This window comes from Malus sylvestris, chromosome 6 (assembly GCF_916048215.2).
Source record: "Malus sylvestris chromosome 6, drMalSylv7.2, whole genome shotgun sequence".
NCBI lineage: Eukaryota > Viridiplantae > Streptophyta > Magnoliopsida > Rosales > Rosaceae > Malus > Malus sylvestris.
Window position 1 is genome coordinate 16,402,741 of NC_062265.1, and position 20,274 is coordinate 16,423,014.

Consider the following 20,274-nt stretch of genomic DNA (forward strand, 5'->3'; position numbering starts at 1 on the left):
TGATAAATAACAGATCCCCAACTTCTTCCCCATGCTCAGGCGGTACTCATAATGTTCAACTGTGCAACCTTATAACTTAAAGGCTTCACTTACAGTTTAGTTATCTCCAGAGTCAAGTTTTTGTCCACAGGTGGTCTGACCTAAGTTCACAATGTAGTCCTAATCACATAAGGTCCATCACCAGTTCACCACCTTGTTATAGTTCGGCGATTATTACCATGTTCTGAATAATATATAACACAAAACTCTAGATTGTGACTACTCACCCGTCGAAATTACAAGAAACGCCGGCCAATGTTCTTTCAAATTTCAACTATATATAGCTGCTTGAAATGGTTGAGTTGCACTCCAAGTTCTTCTCTTGTCCATTAAAGATGGAGAACAAAAAGGGTACAGCGTTGCATGTTTTATATTTTCTTGGTTTAACTTTCATGTTTTATTCATCACTAGCAGTTGTACAAGAGAAGCAAAACCACCTCCAAACTTATATTGTTTTTGTTGAAAAGCCTGTATCCCAGAAGTTTTTCGCACTATCTATTGAAGATTTGGAGATTTGGTACCAGTCATTTTTGCCCGAAACTCGTGCAAACTCAAACCAGCTGATGAACCAAAGACTGATTCATGCATACCATAACGTGGCCACGGGGTTTGCAGCAAAATTGACTCCTGAGGAACTAAAGGCGATGGAAAAGAAAGAAGGGTTTGTGTCGGCTCATCCAGAGAGAAGGCTGCCTTTGCTTACTACTCATAGCCCTGACTTCTTGGGTTTACACCAAGGATCAGGAATTTGGCAACAAACAAACTATGGCGAAGGCATCATAATTGGAGTTTTGGATACAGGGATCCCACAAGATCATCCCTCATTTAGCGACGAAGGAGTACCTCCTCCTCCGGCTAGATGGAAAGGCAAATGCGAGTTCAATGGGACGACGTGCAATAACAAGGTTATTGGTGCAAGAAATTTCATTGGCGCAGGTAAAAGCAAACCTGATCCAGAACCTCCAATTGACACAGATGGCCATGGGAGCCACACGTCTAGCACAGCTGCAGGAAATTTTGTACAAGGCGCAAGCGTGTTTGGAGAGGCCAATGGCACAGCTACCGGCATGGCTCCTCATGCTCACTTGGCTATGTATAAAGTCTGCGAATTTGACTGTGCGGAAGGTGACGTTTTGGCTGCAATGGATGCTGCTGTTGAGGATGGAGTGGACGTGCTCTCCCTCTCGCTTGGCGGGCCCTCAATTCCTTTCTATGAGGATGTGATTGCAATTGCTGCATTCGGAGCAACTCAAAAGGGAATTTTTGTCAGCTGTGCAGCTGGAAACTCTGGTCCTGAACCCGGTTCTTTGTCAAATGAGGCCCCCTGGATTCTTACAGTTGGAGCAAGCACAACTGACAGAATTTTAAACATAAACCCAAATCCTACAGCAACAATCTTGTATAATGGCAATGGAGACCCACTCGCTCCCAAGGTAGCATCCTTTTCATCCAGAGGACCAAACACTGCAAGCCCTGGAATTCTGAAACCTGACATCATTGGACCCGGTGTTGACATCCTAGCAGCATGGCCCGAATCAGTGGACAATGCCACACTTCCTAATCCTAAGGCAACATTTAACATAATTTCGGGTACCTCAATGTCAACTCCTCACCTAAGTGGAATTGAAGCCTTGCTCAAGAGCTTACACCCTGATTGGTCACCAGCTGCAATTAAATCTGCCATCATGACAAGCGCAAATGTTCTAAATCTTGCCGGCCGGCCCATTGTTGATGAATGGAATAGGACTGCGGACATCTTTGCAATTGGTGCAGGACATGTTAACCCTTCGAAAGCAAATGATCCGGGGCTCATCTATGACCTACAACCAGAGGACTACATTCCTTACTTGTGTGGCTTGAATTACACCGAAAAACAGATAAGGACCATCACGCAACAAACAGTGAACTGCTCTCAAGTCGGCGCCATAGAAGAAACACAGCTGAATTATCCTTCGTTTTCTATCATAGTAGACCCGGATAAAATGCAGACCAAGTCTGTGCTTTACACAAGGACTGTGAGGAATGTTGGCCCGGCTAATTCAGTTTACAACTCAGATCTTTTAGTACCAAATAATACGATCATGAGCGTGACTCCTCAGGTGCTTACATTCACAGACCTTAACCAGACGATTACCTACCAGGTGGAATTTACTGCACTTGACAAGGCTAATACCCAGACACAAGGATATTTGAGATGGTTTTCTGCAAGTCATAATGTAACGAGCCCAATATCTGTGGTTATTGGCTCTAGGTAAAATTTGAATTTCAACATATCTATTTATGAATTAATAATAATGAACACAATAAAATCAAGGGTATTCACAGCCTTGCTCCTGAATTTAACTCTGAGTTTAGCTGAACCGTACACAAAGAAATAAATTGCACGCGCTTTAAAAAAAGAACGCGCCTGCGAAAAGAGGGTTTGTCGGTGTCACTGCCGGTGTCATCCAAGCGTCCCAGCTTCCGCACCGAAGTGGGTATTGGGTCTTTGCGTTCTGCTGTCGTAGCAGTAACTTGTTGCTGAAATTGGGGTTTTAAGCTCTGCAATTTGAGGGGGTCATCTGCACCTGCAGACTTGCTGTAACAATACAAAAGAGACATGGGCTCTCCTTTAGCGAAGACTTCCATTGTTGCCTACATCTACACACTTTTCAACGGGTTAATTTCTAATTTTATATGGCTTTTTTTATTAGCATCCCACATATTGTTGGATGCATCCCGCAAAAAATTCAATATTAAATTATTTATTTATTCTACTATGCAATGACAAATTCGACCTTATTAAATTTAAAAAAAAAAAGAAATTTTCAAATACAACCCACATCACTTTTAACATATTATTTATGTTTTTCAATTATCAAAACCCTCCCACCTCCATTGTTGAACAAAATCCTAACTAATGAAATTACAAACACATTGATTGAGAAAACCCTAACAAAATGTCTATGAATATGCCAATGCTATTGATCACTATGACTGCAAGAAATTATTTTCTCTCCAACCACACATTTTATCACACCCTAGCATTTACTATGTCGAAAAACTTCAAAACTTATGCCTTTGAACCAGCTCTATGAATTGCAATGCCAACAACTTGAAACTTTCAATAATTCTTTTTTATTTTTTATTTCTTTTGTTATAGAAAAGTTACATAAGATCTTGAGTTTGGATAATTTTAAGTTTGGAAGTGACATAAGATTGCACAAAGATAAAAAAATTTAAGATCAGTGTTAGCGTCAAAATCGGTTAATGATAATATGCTCTCAAGTTGGAAACGAAAAACAAGTCAATCATAGAAGTAATTAGTCTAGGAACAGCAGGGTATCTAGATTCAATCCATCAAAATTAAAAATGAGTATTATAAAATTTGAAGAAATTGGGGTGTATATAGAAATATAATGTGTGTTTTGAGAATGTGGGGGTGTAAGGGTATTATGGAGAGGTATGTGGGGTGTATAAAGATAATTTTTAATTGAAAAAGTAAATGTGGGGTGTATTAAGTATGTAGGGTTTATTCAACAATTTGTGGAGTGTTAATATAATAAGCCATTTTATATTTAATTTTTTAATATTCTTTTGGAATGCATTTTGTTTTAGGTTGAATGGTTTTCATGGATAAGTCATCCACTGCCCTATGCCCACGGGGCTTTCTTGACTTTGCTACTTCCTCCAAATTGAATATTGCTATTGGTTCATTATCCGGACAATCCCCAAAAGCAAGGACCTTTGCTTCCATTATCACAAATAGTGTAGAAACTTCAGTTAATTTAAGTCAACTTCCTATTTCTACTGTTCAAGGTGATGTGACTTATGTCAAGATTAGTGAGAACCTTTATTAAGAACAATTACGCTCATGCAAAACAAACCTCATTGGTAGATTTTTGATAAAAAAAAGGAACGATGCCGATGAAGACTGAGTCTCTCAAGAGTGCCTTGGCTTCTTTATGGAAGCTTAAGAATTCTTGGAAACTAGTGCCTCTAGGCAAAGGATATTTTGATCTTCATTTTTCCACCGAAAAAGATATGAGAAGAGTGTGGGGTGGTGGAACCTGCACACTTCAATTTGGTCTTCTTAGGTTGTCCCAATGGCAACAGAACTTCAAGCCTGGTGACGTCCTTCCCCAAACTCATGCATAGGTATGGATCAAAATATATGGGTTAAGTCAAGAGTATTGGAATCCTTGCATTCTTATGGAAATTGCTTGTGGGGTGGGTACCCCACTTCAGTTGGATCATGCTACACGTGAAAAGGTATATGGTTATTATGCTAGATTTCTGGTGGATGTGGATCTTTGTGCTTATTTTCCTTCGTCTATTATGGTTGAGCGGGAACAACATGGTTTCTCTGTTGATATTATTTATTAGAATTGCCTCCAACTTGTGGAAATTGTGGTGTAATTGGCCATTATACAAACAAATGTAGGCATTTAAAGGGCAATCATTCATATAGGATGCAACCAGATGTTGAGGCTCGCCGTTGCGGACGCTCACCAACTCGTCAGGTTTATTGTCCAAAACCATCTACTAAGACTGTTTCTCCTTCAGGTGATACTATACACAAGGAACGTTCTCATTCAGTTGAAATTATTCATAATAAGCGTTCTCCTGGACTTAATAATGATATAGAGGTCCCACCTTGTAGCTCTCTTGAGCAATGGCATGTTGAACAAGTTAACAATTTTGCAAATCAAATATTAATGAGTGTTGTGAATACCAAGTTATGTGTTGGCTGACAAGGTTATTGATTCGTCATCAGATCTTCATGGTCAGTTAAAGACAAATTCAACTAGACTGCTTCTAGAGCCAACCAATAATATTAATGATACCCCTTCTTGTACCTTGAATGACACTCTTTCAAGGGAGACTGAAGATGAGCCTATTGAAGAAAATAATATTGCCCGTATTGATTCTAATGTTGATGGAGATGTTCCACCTGGTTTTGGTCCGAGGAATGCGATCAATGTTGTGGATGCAGGGAAGGTTTCCAATGACTTTACTCTAGTTCTTAGTAAATCTCAGCAGAAGAAACAGAAAAAAAAAAGAAAAAAAAAAAACCTAGAAGTTGACGTATGTAGGCAAGAAGAACCTTATGTTACGAGGGCAAGAAAAGTTATCTCTGCCTCCAAATGAAGTTAGTTTATTGGAATATTTGCGGTTTGGGAATTCTAATACGCATACAAAGTTTTCTAATGTTTGTCATTCCCATCATCCTGACTTGGCTTGCATATATGAACTTATGGTTACTTTTGATTCTATTCCTTCTGCTTATTGGAATTCATTAGGTCTATCTTTGCTTATTGTTAATAACAAGGGTGATTTAATGCCTAATATTTGGGTTTTGCATTCTACGAGTTGTTGTTCTCCTACTGTCATTTCTTCTTCAGGGCAACAAGTTACTTTCCAGGCTTCTTTTGATGGTGTTCTTACTCAGTTTACTATTGTCTATGCAGCTACTACTTTGACTCTTGGTCGTGTGCTTTATGTTGCAATCTCTTAAATATTCGTTCTAATACTATAGTATTTTGGATGGCAATTGGTTACTTTAATGCTATTCTTGGAGCGCATAAGCAAATGGGTGGTCACTTACCTGCTCAAACTTTGTGCGAGGACTTTTGCAGTACTAGTAAGCTTTGTGACTTTACTCATATGGATACTACTAGTGATTTTTACAGTTAGATTAATGGTTGGAGTGTTTGTGGTTACATGGAGAGGCATCTTGACCACTATATTTGTGATACATACTGGTTACAATCTTGGTCTCATACTAGTTGTTCAGCTTTTCCCAGGGTTGTTTATGTTCATAATTGTCTAGTTTTCTTGGCTTCTGCTATTTGTCTTGGAGGACCGCGACCTTTCCAATTTCATTCAATGTGGACATTACATTCAGGATTCTTTGATTTGGTTGCTAACTGTTGGCAATCAACTGTTGCATATGGGTGTCCAATTATTGACCCTAAAAACTACCAAGCCTACGTGGCGCTCAGGTCGAGTAACTAATGAGCTAATTACGTCATTCGGTTGATGCGGGGCGTGCCAACTCGTCGGCCGAGCTCAGCCGAGGAGTAAAATATGTTGATGTTATGTTAGGTGCACTGCTGACTTCTTGATCTCGCGACTGTGGCCGAGGAAGGAACACTCTCGACCTTCGGGTTCTAGAGCCTGAAGACAAGGCTGCTAACTTCTCAAAGTTCACAAATCGTCAGCGCCGAATTCGATCACAGTGATTATATTTGTAAGGGTATAAGCACGCCGAATCGACACTAGAGTATAGGGGCACATATACTTAAAACAGATATATGTCTTGATGGTAAATGTGGTTCGGCCGTTAAAATGCCAAACTCTAAATCCAACTTGTGAGTATCCAATCATAAAATAACTCAGCGTTAAACGCACCAAGTCTGGTGATACGTAACACCTCACTTTGCAGAGAAGGTTCATGAGATGACATATGTCAATAAGGATTCGAAAACCCTTCTTGACCGAGACTTGGACACATAACCAGTCGGCCTTGACATAGTGTTGTTTATCCAAACTGAAGGTGCTTCGCGGTAGGCTAATTCTACGATGACAGTGTTGTTTATCTAAACTGAAGATGTTCGCCGGTTTCCTTCACATTGTTGTTTATCCAAATTGAAGATGTATTGGCCAAAAAGAAAATAAAAATCTCAAGGTTGTTGAAAGGTTTCGCGTAAAGCGAGAGTTTGCGCAAGGCAGTTTGTGTGTTGAATTGGAGGGGGCTTGAATAATGCACTCATCCCTCTATTTATAGTAGCAAACCTGTTTCTGATCAAATCAAAACTATACTCGGATTAGGATTCCTTACCCCGATCCAACCTTATCTCAGCCAGTCCTACTCTTATTAGGACTTTGAACTCATCCCCTTATCAGGCTGTATTCATTCCCAAGTTTCAGCATCCTCATCCTGCCAAGACTTGTTATTGTATCAGGATTCAACTACCTTATCCTAATAGGACACGGTCGGCCCCTGAGCAACGCTTCCGGGCTGAGAACAATCATAAGCTCGACCCAAACCAGTATTTTGGGCCCAAACATTGCCCCCTCGCTTCTGAGGTCGTCGACCTATATTCCTTGGTTCGAGCTTTGGCCTTGAAGAAGAGAAATCGTCCTAAAATAAACATTGAACCCTCTCGAGAAATACCACCATGCGTATTTATGAGACATGATATCACGATTTTGATTTTCCAACCATCATGCCACGTGTCGGTTCCTTGGTTAACCTAGCAGTCCTTAATCATGACCCTCGAAAATGTGCGACAACCAAAACGTCTCTTCTACATTAAACCCGCCGCAACACGCAATCGTGCATCCTCAAACCGCGAAAACCTCGGTCTTTTTGCCTGGATTCTCTGAATATCAGCAATGATTAGCAACTTTCCCACTCGATTCTATCCTCAATTTTGAAAATCAAACATTTAACCTTCCTTCCAAAATGCCCATAAATACCTGAATCTTTTCCATTTGTACTTTACACTTTACAAAACCCTTAAAACCTTCTTGCCATTTTGCTTTCAAAATCCTAAAAAACCCCAAGCTCTTAACCTAGAAATCCTCGAGTCTTCATCAATGTCCTCTTTCATCTCCAAGCTCTCCGACGAATGCAACAAGTGCAAGGACTTCATTGACCGGAGCGTCATCAAGAGTCTACACTTCGAGAGTGATTTAAGCGCCACTCATCAAATCCTGGGACCACTTTTCAAGGAAGCAGTGCCATCGTCCATCATCAACCTCTTCAAAGACCACTGCCTGACACCCTTGCTGCAAAGGTTTGATTGGTTAAAGTGATGCTTGACGAAGCCTCAAGAAGCCTGACCTTTGACCAACGCGACCTGGGCAGCTTGGGTCGAACGGATGGAAAAGTTCTTCGGTAAAGAATGAGAGGCTCTCGGGATCCACGACGCCATTAAACTTTCTGTTGGAAGTATGCCCACAAAGCCACTCATTTGATGTAATAGCTTTTTGGAATACTTAATGTATTAAACTTTTATATGTTTAATGAAGGGCAAAGCTTATTATTAATCACTATTTATTGTATCATGTGTTTAAGCAATAAGGGAATCCAAGGGATGTATTTGATCTAAGAGACAAGTGATATAAGTGAGTTAGATTATCGAGACCATTCTCTTATGTTCATTCCTAAAACGTTCCTAGCCATAGGATTGCCAATTGGGCATTGACAATCCGCTAAGGTTAGTATGTGTTATGTTGACTCAAGCGTGAGTATGACTAGTCTCAAGTCATTTGGTGTTGGACACTAAGACAAACACATAGGTGCTCGAAAGAGTAATCGAGTACACTGAACTACGATCAAAAGAGAGTTCAAACATACATGTCATGTATGAACTCTAAAGTTGCAATATGCAAAGTAGTCCTTTGACCTGAGGCATCATAGATGTCTAATGGTTAGGTCCTTGATCTTTGATCATGTCAAACGGCATTCCATCGGAGTGTCCACGACATTGTTGGGGTCAAGCTATCTAGTCATGTAGACATATGAATGCACAACAAGGGATCTCTAACCTTCCATGGTGGAAGGAGAATACTCTAAGATATGATTCTAAAGTTTTTGGCCAAAGCAAATGAATATGACTTAGGAAGTTTTTTCCAAATCATATTCAAGGGAATCATATAGGAAAGTATCACATTGGATAGTAGACATGAAACAAACTATCACTTAAACAATGTGATTAAGAGTATTGTATTAGAGAATGACCGTATTGCATTGTAGTTGTAACTGGATAGGTTCTCCAACCAATTCTACTTAGCTTGGGTAACCATGATATTCTGCTAGGCGTCACTCATGGTTTGTGGAAGCCCTGATGGTTAGCAAACACTAATCAATAAAGCGAGAATTGAAATGTGGTTTCAATTCACAATCGATCGTTAAGAGTAACAATCGCCCACTGCCTCGTTAATTGGAACCTAATGGATCGTACACCGAGTAAGGATGTATGTGAAGAAATCAAATGAAATGGATAAGCAATTAAATGGTTTAATTGAAGAATGATCAAGATTAATTAATTAGTTAATTAATTTTACGAAAGGTTCGTGTTGGGCTTATATGTTGGTTTTGGGTTTCGGGGCCCAAAAGCGTTTTGGCCCAAAAGGCCCATTATGTTTAAGTTGTATGACAACTAAAACAAAATGGGCAAATAGCCCAATAACATCAAAGAGGCCGGCCATTAGGGTGGATGGGCAAACTTGGATTAATTACAAGTTTGCCACTCACTTGTAATGAAGTATAAATTCAACTTTATAGCTTTATTTTCTTTAAGGGTTTTTCTAGTTGAAATTGGGTGAAACATTTTCTCTCCATTTTCTTCCAAGAGGCCGGCCACTAAGGGAAGGGACATCTAGCAATCTCTTCTTCCCTAAGTCATCCATATCATCTTCACAAGATACATCCTTGGTGAAGAGACTTAGAGACATCAAACTTTTGGTGTTTTGGAGAACATATCCTTATTTCCTCAAATCTTCAAAGGAGCACTAAAGGGAAGAAAACACAAGGAGGATTCAAGGAGCTTGGAGGTGACTTGAAGGCCCTCCACTTGGGTGAATCCCTTGTGTAAACAAGGATGAGCTTCAAGGGTAAAGATGTTGGAAATGTGCCCTAAAGCCAATCATGTGATGATACTTTACGGACATTTCACATGTTAAACTAATCTAGTTTAACATATAAAGGGCATAAATTATTGTTTGAGCCGTGTCATATAAATGTTATATGCTTAAACGATAAAGTCCAAGGAATTTGTGATTGAGAGAATGTAATCTAATGAAGTTAGATTCTTGAGACCATTCTTTCGTAGACACATCCTAAACGTTCCTGATCATAGGATTGCCAATTGGGCGTTGACAGTCCGTTAAGATCGGTACGTACTATGTCTTCTCTCAGGGAGAGTGATTAGTCTCGAATCATTGGTGTGTGTGACATCAAGACAAGTACGGTAGGTGCTCAATAGAGAATGAGTTCACTGAACGCGATCAACGAAGAGTTCTCATATTCCATGTCACATAAGAACTCATGGTTGGGATAATGCAAAGTAGTCCTTTGACCTGAGGCATCATAGTTGTCTTGTGGTTAAGACCTTGATCTTTGATTATGTCAAAGTCATCCCACCAGGAGGGTGTCCACGGCATCGTTGGGGTCAAGCCGCTTAGCTATGGAGACAAGTGAATGCGCAACAAGGGATCTCTAACCTTCAAACCGTTTGAGGGAGAATACTCTCTGATATGATTTGAATCTCTGGCCAGAGTATGAATGAGATTAGGGAATGCGTTCCGAATCACATTCAAGGTAATCATATAAGCACAAGACACACATTGGATAGTAGACATGAGAAAATAAACTATCAAACCAAACAATGTGGTCAAGAGTATTAGATTAGAGAAGGACCGTATTGCATTTGTAATCTCGAACTGAATAGGTTCTCTAACCTCTTCTGATTAGCTTGGGTAACCATGATATGCTGCTAGGTGTCACTCATGGTTTGTGGAAGCCCTAAACGTGTATAATCACTAAAGGGAGAATTGAAAATAGTTTCAATTCACAATCGATGTAAAATGGTTTTAATCGCCCACTACCTCGCTAAAAGGAACCTAATGGATCGCACACCGTGAAAGGTGGAGATTGGAGATTAAACGGAAATGAGTAATAATGATTAAATGGTTTAATCATTTATTTATGGCAAGGATTAATTAATATGTTAATTAATCAAACGAATAAGTTCGTTAAAGACTTCGGGATAGTTTTGGACCTTAAGGCCCAATGGGCTTCGAACGTCAAGCCCATTAACTTAAGTTGTATGACAATTTAATGAATGAAGATTCATTAAAGCCCAAAAGCCCAAAATCCCCTAAATGGCCAGCCATGATGAAATGAATTAGGGTTTTGGTTGTTTAGGTCACTTAAAGAAGTGACTATATAAATGATTTTATAGCCAAATATTCATTAAGTGAAAAATGGGTTTATTTTTGGGGAAAATAGGTGAGAATTGTCTCTCCATTTTCTCTCTAAAGAGGCCAACACCTTGGAGGGTACATCTAGCAATCCTACTACTCCAAGGTCACTCATTTCTTCTACAATCGAACCTTGGTGTCGAGAATTAGAGGTTCTCAATTTTGGGAACTTGGAGAACCTATTCTTCCATCCAAATCCATGGATCTAAGAAGCAAGGAATGAAGGCCCTTATCTCTTTGGGTGATTAGCCTTTGCTTATGCAAAGAGGAATCTACAAAGGTATTAATTTCAACTCACTTATGTTTTGAGTTGATTATTGGTTCACCAATCTACTAGGCTTTGAATTTCATGGGTAAATGTTTTGTTTTTGAGTGCATGTAAGCATGATTCCGCCTTTAATTGTTAATTGCATGCTATATGATGTTGCTCAAATGAACATGTTTTTCAAAATAATTCCTTCAAGTGGTATCAGAGCCTAGGTCTAGTAGTTGGTGAATCCTTTTGTGTTTTGTAGTTCATAAGTTTGTGATCTAAAAGTTGTAATTGTTACAAGCTTTATTCTTGCTTCTTTGAAAGTAAATTTTGTTGGAAAATTTGCTATCTCAAATGTTGTAGATGTTGTTCATATGAGCATGAATATTGGAGCTAAAATTTGGTGCCATGCTTTTGGGAAAATTCGGCCAAAATCAAAGGGTGAATTTTTGGGTTCTTGTTTGACTTGTTAAAAGTGTTTTAATGTGTTCTTTGGAACCCCTAAGTACCCTAGTTTGGTTAGATGTTATTTCCCTTAAGTAAGAATGGTTTTGGAATGTTTTTGGGTGGAAAAAGTTCATGGAAAAATTTGGGTTTTTCATGGATGTTCTTCATTGTTCTTGATGTTCTTGCCAAGAACAAAAAGGTTTGGTGTTTTGATTCAAAGTTTTGAATTATTTCATAAAGTATATGTGATATGTTTTTAAATGATTTATTATGTATTTAAAGTGTTAGATATTTGTATAAATGATGATTGAAATAATTGTGATTGAATTATTTCATAAACTTATCTTACATACACTTGCATGTTTTTGACAAAACTCACTAATCAACACACACACCAACCTTATCCCTCCCCAAAACCAGCCACTCCCTCAAAGGGAGTACTTTTGGGGCTTTTATGCAATTACATAAAGTTTTGATACTTTTGTGTATTTGCACTTTGGCCCAAAAGTTTACGTTTTTACGTTTAGGTCCAAAAACGCTAAAGGACAAATTGTTTTGTTCCTTTAATGAAGTTTTTGCATTATTAAAAGTTTGGGTTCTAGTTGTATTTACATGAAGTTGTGACTTTTGTGTATTATACAAAGTGACCCCAAAAGTTTTTGTTATTGCAATATGGCCCAAAAGTTGAGGTTAATTGCATGATGGCCCAAATAGGATGAGAACAAAATTGTTTTGTCTCTTTAAATGAGAATTGGATTTTCATTTTGTTTAGCTCCATTTAAATCAATCTTATGGATACAAAAACCAAATGAAAATGTTGCATTCAATTAATTAGTTAAAGTTTTAATTAATTAAAGGGTGATTATGAACCTAAGCCTAATATAATTGAGCTATGTGAAAGGCGTTTCAAATTTGTTTGAACCATGGGAATGTGTAGATTAGATTTTGGTTGTAATTTGATTTGATCAAATGTTGTAAAAGGGCTTAAGCTCTTCTTTACTTTAAAGTAATTTGTTATATGCAAATGTTGTAATGAGCATAAGCTCACCTTTACTTTGAAGTACTTCTTTCTTGCTTTATACGATATGCATGAAAATGAAGTAGTTGGGTCCAACGCCCATAAGACAACACGCCTTAATGTGATTAAATACGTAACTAAAATCAATCTTCATTCCTAGACCGAGGTTCAACACAAGGCTCGTGTTGAATCTAAACAAAGGTTCATAATCATCCTTAGGCCCTAAGGCAACTATATAGTCCATCAAATGAATGCAAAGTTTATGTTAGTAGTATCATATACTCTTGCTTTAAAAATCGTTTTAAAAGCATAGTGGGAGTATTATGTACAACTAAAACAATGAGATGGACCAATAGTTGTAAGAGGACCAAAATTGTTTTAATAGAGATTAAAATGTATGTTATATGTGATGAGAACTAAAACCCTCAACCAAACCAATATTAAGTTGAAAAGCGAGAGATGTTTAGAATATCTCTTCGTGGCCTTCCACCGTGGTGGGATCCAATCGTTTATGACTTGTACACCGGCTTCACCCTATCATGGGGGAGTACACAGTGCATGCTTATACTCAGGAGGAATCCATATACATATGATGAGGTGAGTGTAGGCAACGAGGATAGCTATATATCGTATCATCGTGAGGCTATTCTTGAACCCCTTCACACACTAAGCATGGTGGGAAGAACTTAACTAAGTGCAATGGAACCAATATCATATCATTGTGAGGTTACATTCTCTAGAGGCCAAATAAGATGGGTACTTGCATGAGTTGCAAATGAGTAAGCGTACTCTCTCATTATTATTGTTGCTAGCCATATATCGTATCATCGTGAGGTGGGCTTGGTAATAGTGAGCCTCCCATAACCTACTAGGAGTTTCATCCAAAACTCTCGAATTCCTATGAGGGATATGGAATTTGCCAAAAATAGTGGGTGGTGCTATTTGATTTAAAGACCCAAATCAAATGGCTTAAAATCAATCAATCTATATTCGTTAAGTATTTGATTACCAATATATTTGCAAACGCTATCCAACACTTGACAAAACCGAACGTTTAGTTTACGGACTTGGTACTACAAAACCATAGATTGTCTTTAATGGCTTGTAAAAGTACCAAAGTAGTCTCATCCTCACAATCTTACTATTGATAATGTATCATTAGAAGAATATGTTAGAAAAGGTCTATCATAAAGAGGACAACACTTTTAATGTCATAATTCTTCAATTACAATTTGTTGTATGAAGAAATAGGAGTTGCTTTGAACAACTCTTAGTCAATGCAAACACTAGTGCTTATTTCTTTGTTAAATGAACAAAGAACTTGAGAAGAAAGCACAAAGGCATGAACACTTTATGTGCCATGTTTCTTCACTTACAAATTGTTGTATGAAGAAATGAGAGTTGCCTTGTACAACTCTTGAAGGTTTGTAATTATGTTTAGAACATAATGGTTGGTTGACAAAAATAGTCCATTAACATGGACTTATGATGATTTTGAATCATTGAATGTTGAAGTGATAAACCACTTAACGAGACGGAAACTAGGCAAGGACTTCACCTTTGTTTCCCTATCATGATCGTTCACTAAGTTTATTGTAAACTGTGTAGTGAAAAATAACCACATGCTCTCCAAAATGTTTGATGTGTATAACACAATTGAAAAAGGTTTCAAGAGAGATAATGGGAGTTTAGGGACCATGACTAATGTAGTCAAAGGTGAAAGTCAAATAAAGAAGATAAATAACTCCAAGGGAACGAACTTTCTTTATGAAAGGATGGATATTGGAAGGGGTATTTGCAAGAAATGTCTTGCAAGTGTCAAGGACACACCTTTCGAAGGTGTTGTAAATTGTTCTTGAATAGTTCAAAACAGTTGGTTCTTCTACTTGAATGCATGATTCCGTATTAGTGACTATGTTTTACAATCGTTGTAAAAATGTGGCTAATAAGAAGTAGAAGATTAATGAGAGAAGAGAAAGTACTTCACATTCGAAGCGTGAATCAAATGTAGATCTCTGCGAAAGCAGATGGTACTTACTTCCTCATATGAACTACCAAAGAAATTGGAAAAACATAGATTGTCTTTGTATTCCAATTTTAAGGAACTAAATTCCGTCACTATGTGAAATGGATAAATGTTTTGTTTGACAAAACAATGTTCTTTATTAATCAATGATTAGATTATGGTAATCTAATTAATTGTCTCTATAGTAGAGATAATATGGTAGTGTTAACTGTTTAGAAAATAATGATGCTTAAAACCCAAAAGGTTGCAAGGTAGTGACTAATCTCAACTAAAGTTGTGATACCTCTAAAACATAAATTACGAGTTGGTCATAGATGGACGCTTTGGATCGTTAGGTCCGGATCCAATACCTTCTTGTTAAAATTGTATGGAGGCGAAATGTTCGAATCTTTATTCTTTTGGAAAGAAGAAAGAATCACAAAGTTGTTGAGGTTAATTCACTTAGATGTTAGTGGCACTTGTCCACAAACATAATACTACTCATGTTGGATAACATTCACCGAAGATCACTCTCGGTTGGACTATAGTTTATTTTGAATAAACACAAGTCCGAATACTTTGCAAAATGTTTCAAAGAATTCAAGTAATGTAAGTTGATGAGTAAGACATCTAAAGTATTTACCTCCTTAGATTTGATTCAAGGAAAGGTAACACTTTAGATAAGTTTCCTTGAAAGATATCAAGGAAAATAGCATCATAAGATAATGTATTTCTCCATTAGGAGAAGAACGAACTTGAATAAGATTTAGTTCGTTAGATGTTATCTATTACCCATATATAGGATATATACTTCTAAAAACAATATGATTGTCAATGAGAAGATCTTCCAATATTTTCATTACTCCATAAGATGTAGTTGGAAAGAAAGACAAATCTTAAGCATGTTAAAGATTTGGGGTTGTGTGCTAACAAGCAATATTTGTTTGATAACAATCTTGTAGGATATCCTTAAAATAACTTTTGGATATCGCTTCTGTAAACCAACTAACAAATGTTGTTTTGTTGGGTAGTTCATTGTAATTCTACAATGTGATTTGCCTAAAAGCAAATGAACGAGAGATAGAACTCAAAGAATGGGTTCTTTGAGAGACAAGAAAGTAATCAACAAATATAACAACCTAGTTCCTATACCACAAGCTCCAAGGTAGTCGATAAGGATTTATAAACCGTCTCAGTTGAATGGTTTTGAACTTTATGACTACATTGAGTGCATATACGATATATACTCAAGGAAATGGTAAAGTACCATTTGACTCGAAATAATGAAACCTTCAAAGCTAATTGGTAGCTTAAGGTGACTACAATCAAATAGAATGGTTGACTTTAAAGGAACCATTTTTGACGTAGTCTTAGTTTCAATAAATTTGAAGATTGCTAGCTACAACTAAATGGTGATTCAATGTTTGGACATAATATGGGTTTCCGAAACCATTATTAAGATAGTCTTGATAATATATGTCTAAAACTATAAATCACAAGACATGTAAGTTGTAGAGATCCATCCATCATGGATCTTAGCAAGTTAGTGGGAGCTATTTGCATTTTATGAGAAAAAGGATCAAATCGTTTGATTTCTCATAAAGATGTAAATGAATCTTTTGTTTACTAGTTTTACAAAAGATTAGTGGGAGTTAATCATGTTCCTAAAAATTTAAATATATATGATATATTAATTTTGGAAATGAAAAGAATACTTCTTCGTTAAAGTTATGACTTTAAGCATTCTATAAACGATAGAATGTATATGGGAGATATAGTCTATATACATGGGATGGAAATCTATAATGATATATTTCATGATATAATTGGATTATATCAATGCCTAATAATAGACAATGGATGCTAGGAAGTTTCTCATATGATGATAAACTTCAATAAGAAGGACGATTCTAGTGAGACTAGCAAGTTGCCCTTCTCAAAGGGAACGTGCCCCTTTGACTCCCAAAGAAATAATGCGTAAATAGAATCCTTTATGCATACGCAGAAAGGTGATTTATGTATTTCATATTGTATGAAAAACATTGATATGAGTTGTACCTAGAACGGTACAAGACGATATCAGTGCAAGCCCAGGATCAGAACCATGGCAACTGTCAAGTTAGTCCTTAAGTATTTGAGAAATACTAAAGGATAAATTCCTCAAAGAATGAGGAAGAATCAAAGTAATGTAATGGAAGCGTAAATGTATTAGATTATGAATCTAATCCATCATTGGATGTTTCTTCATTACGAATGAAGGGATAAACGAATATCTCTTTATTATGACTAAAGAGATATTTGGATGGAAACATTAAAGTAATGACTTTAGTGTGTTCCATTATCAATGCAAGATATATTGCCATATAGAAGTTTACAACAATGTTGTTTGGATGGGAAAGTTCATTTATGAACTCTCTATTCGGTTCCAACCAGAAAGTGTATGACACTAATGGGGCGATAGCTCAAGCCTGGGAATCAAGGTCTCATCAAGATCCGAACACAAATGAGAGACTGAACCACATGATTGAGAATCATGTATAATGGTGACGTCGTTATTCTCAAGGTTGCTTCTGTGGATAACACATATAGATATCCACTGCCTAGGCCTACTATTCAACCATTTATGAAATGACTACAGAAGAGATATCATCATTGATGATCAAGCTGATTGGCTCTAGTGCAAGTGGGAGATTGTTGGAAATGTGCCCTAAAGCCAATCATGTGATGATACTTTACGGACATTTCACATGTTAAACTAATCTAGTTTAACATATAAAGGGCATAAATTATTGTTTGAGCCGTGTCATATAAATGTTATATGCTTAAACGATAAAGTCCAAGGAATTTGTGATTGAGAGAATGTAATCTAATGAAGTTAGATTCTTGAGACCATTCTTTCGTAGACACATCCTAAACGTTCCTGATCATAGGATTGCCAATTGGGCGTTGACAGTCCGTTAAGATCGGTACGTACTATGTCTTCTCTCAGGGAGAGTGATTAGTCTCGAATCATTGGTGTGTGTGACATCAAGACAAGTACGGTAGGTGCTCAATAGAGAATGAGTTCACTGAACGCGATCAACGAAGAGTTCTCATATTCCATGTCACATAAGAACTCATGGTTGGGATAATGCAAAGTAGTCCTTTGACCTGAGGCATCATAGTTGTCTTGTGGTTAAGACCTTGATCTTTGATTATGTCAAAGTCATCCCACCAGGAGGGTGTCCACGGCATCGTTGGGGTCAAGCCGCTTAGCTATGGAGACAAGTGAATGCGCAACAAGGGATCTCTAACCTTCAAACCGTTTGAGGGAGAATACTCTCTGATATGATTTGAATCTCTGGCCAGAGTATGAATGAGATTAGGGAATGCGTTCCGAATCACATTCAAGGTAATCATATAAGCACAAGACACACATTGGATAGTAGACATGAGAAAATAAACTATCAAACCAAACAATGTGGTCAAGAGTATTAGATTAGAGAAGGACCGTATTGCATTTGTAATCTCGAACTGAATAGGTTCTCTAACCTCTTCTGATTAGCTTGGGTAACCATGATATGCTGCTAGGTGTCACTCATGGTTTGTGGAAGCCCTAAACGTGTATAATCACTAAAGGGAGAATTGAAAATAGTTTCAATTCACAATCGATGTAAAATGGTTTTAATCGCCCACTACCTCGCTAAAAGGAACCTAATGGATCGCACACCGTGAAAGGTGGAGATTGGAGATTAAACGGAAATGAGTAAGAATGATTAAATGGTTTAATCATTTATTTATGGCAAGGATTAATTAATATGTTAATTAATCAAACGAATAAGTTCGTTAAAGACTTCGGGATAGTTTTGGACCTTAAGGCCCAATGGGCTTCGAACGTCAAGCCCATTAACTTAAGTTGTATGACAATTTAATGAATGAAGATTCATTAAAGCCCAAAAGCCCAAAATCCCCTAAATGGCCAGCCATGATGAAATGAATTAGGGTTTTGGTTGTTTAGGTCACTTAAAGAAGTGACTATATAAATGATTTTATAGCCAAATATTCATTAAGTGAAAAATGGGTTTATTTTTGGGGAAAATAGGTGAGAATTGTCTCTCCATTTTCTCTCTAAAGAGGCCAACACCTTGGAGGGTACATCTAGCAATCCTACTACTCCAAGGTCACTCATTTCTTCTACAATCGAACCTTGGTGTCGAGAATTAGAGGTTCTCAATTTTGGGAACTTGGAGAACCTATTCTTCCATCCAAATCCATGGATCTAAGAAGCAAGGAATGAAGGCCCTTATCTCTTTGGGTGATTAGCCTTTGCTTATGCAAAGAGGAATCTACAAAGGTATTAATTTCAACTCACTTATGTTTTGAGTTGATTATTGGTTCACCAATCTACTAGGCTTTGAATTTCATGGGTAAATGTTTTGTTTTTGAGTGCATGTAAGCATGATTCCGCCTTTAATTGTTAATTGCATGCTATATGATGTTGCTCAAATGAACATGTTTTTCAAAATAATTCCTTCAAAAGAAACTCTAAATGTTTACTTCTCCTTAATGTTGTTAAAGAGTTTATTGGTTCACCATATGCTAGGCTTTGAAAGTCATGGGTTTTATGAATTGTTTTTGAATGCATGTCTACTTTAAAGTGTTAATAACTTGCCTTTGTATTCAAATGTTCATACTTGTTCTTGGCTAGGACAAAATTTTTCCTTCACTTTCGACCATGAAAATTACCATGGATAAAGAACTCCTTATGGGAACTCTGAACTTCTAGTGCTCAGCGACCAACACCATGATCCTTCCATTCGGCCTTATCACCCCCACCATTCTTGACATCTCAACCATTCTTGGGACCTCTCATTCTGGCATCCTAGTAGATGCCGCCTTTTTTGGGTGCTGGTCGAATCTCGACCTTAAAACATTATTTGACGAACGGGTCGTCGAGACGCTGAACCAAAAAGGTCAAGAGCCTTCAAAAGAAGAAGTTCAGAAGTTGTACAAGAACTTCTTTAACTACAACACCTTCATCCTCCATTTTGCTAGCCAAGGGGGGGAGAGTCTATGAAAGGGAGAACACAAAGCCTTCATATTTTACTGGTACAACAAGTTTAAGTGTTGTACCAAGTAAAATAAATTCTTGGTTAAAAATATGCCTGTGGCTGAAGCTCTGGCTAGTGGTTACTCCATGGCGCTCTATCCAGCTATTCTCGCCAACCTCCTGCACTGTCTAGCCGAATCAACCTTCAACAAGATTGACTAGCACCAGAACGGGCCTCTCTGGTATCCCAACTTTGGCTGCAGGTCTATTTTTCCACACTTCGGCCAAAGATCCCCAACTTTCAGTCTACTGCAGCGTTCATCCTTCAGTTGGCATCTCGACCGCCACCTTATCACCAGGCCGAAGAAGTCTTCAAATACTTCTTCGGCCTAGATGTCCTCTCAGACGACGAGTTTTTGATATGTTGCCATCAAGAGTACCCTTTTTCCCTCAGGCTTCCATCATCATCGTGGAGTGAAAGTGAGGATGTTAATCTTTGTCAAAACTGG

General features: G+C 37.7%; 1 protein-coding gene across 1 annotated transcript; it reads left to right on the forward strand.

The window, feature by feature from the left end:
• The first annotated feature begins 431 nt into the window (after nucleotides 1-431).
• On the forward strand, nucleotides 432-5,536 carry LOC126625468 (subtilisin-like protease 3). The gene is made up of 3 exons (XM_050294559.1): nucleotides 432-2,290; nucleotides 4,758-5,047; nucleotides 5,322-5,536. Exons 1-3 carry the CDS (start codon nucleotides 432-434, stop codon nucleotides 5,534-5,536), a joined length of 2,364 nt encoding a protein of 787 aa, XP_050150516.1.
• The last annotated feature ends 14,738 nt before the right edge of the window (nucleotides 5,537-20,274 follow it).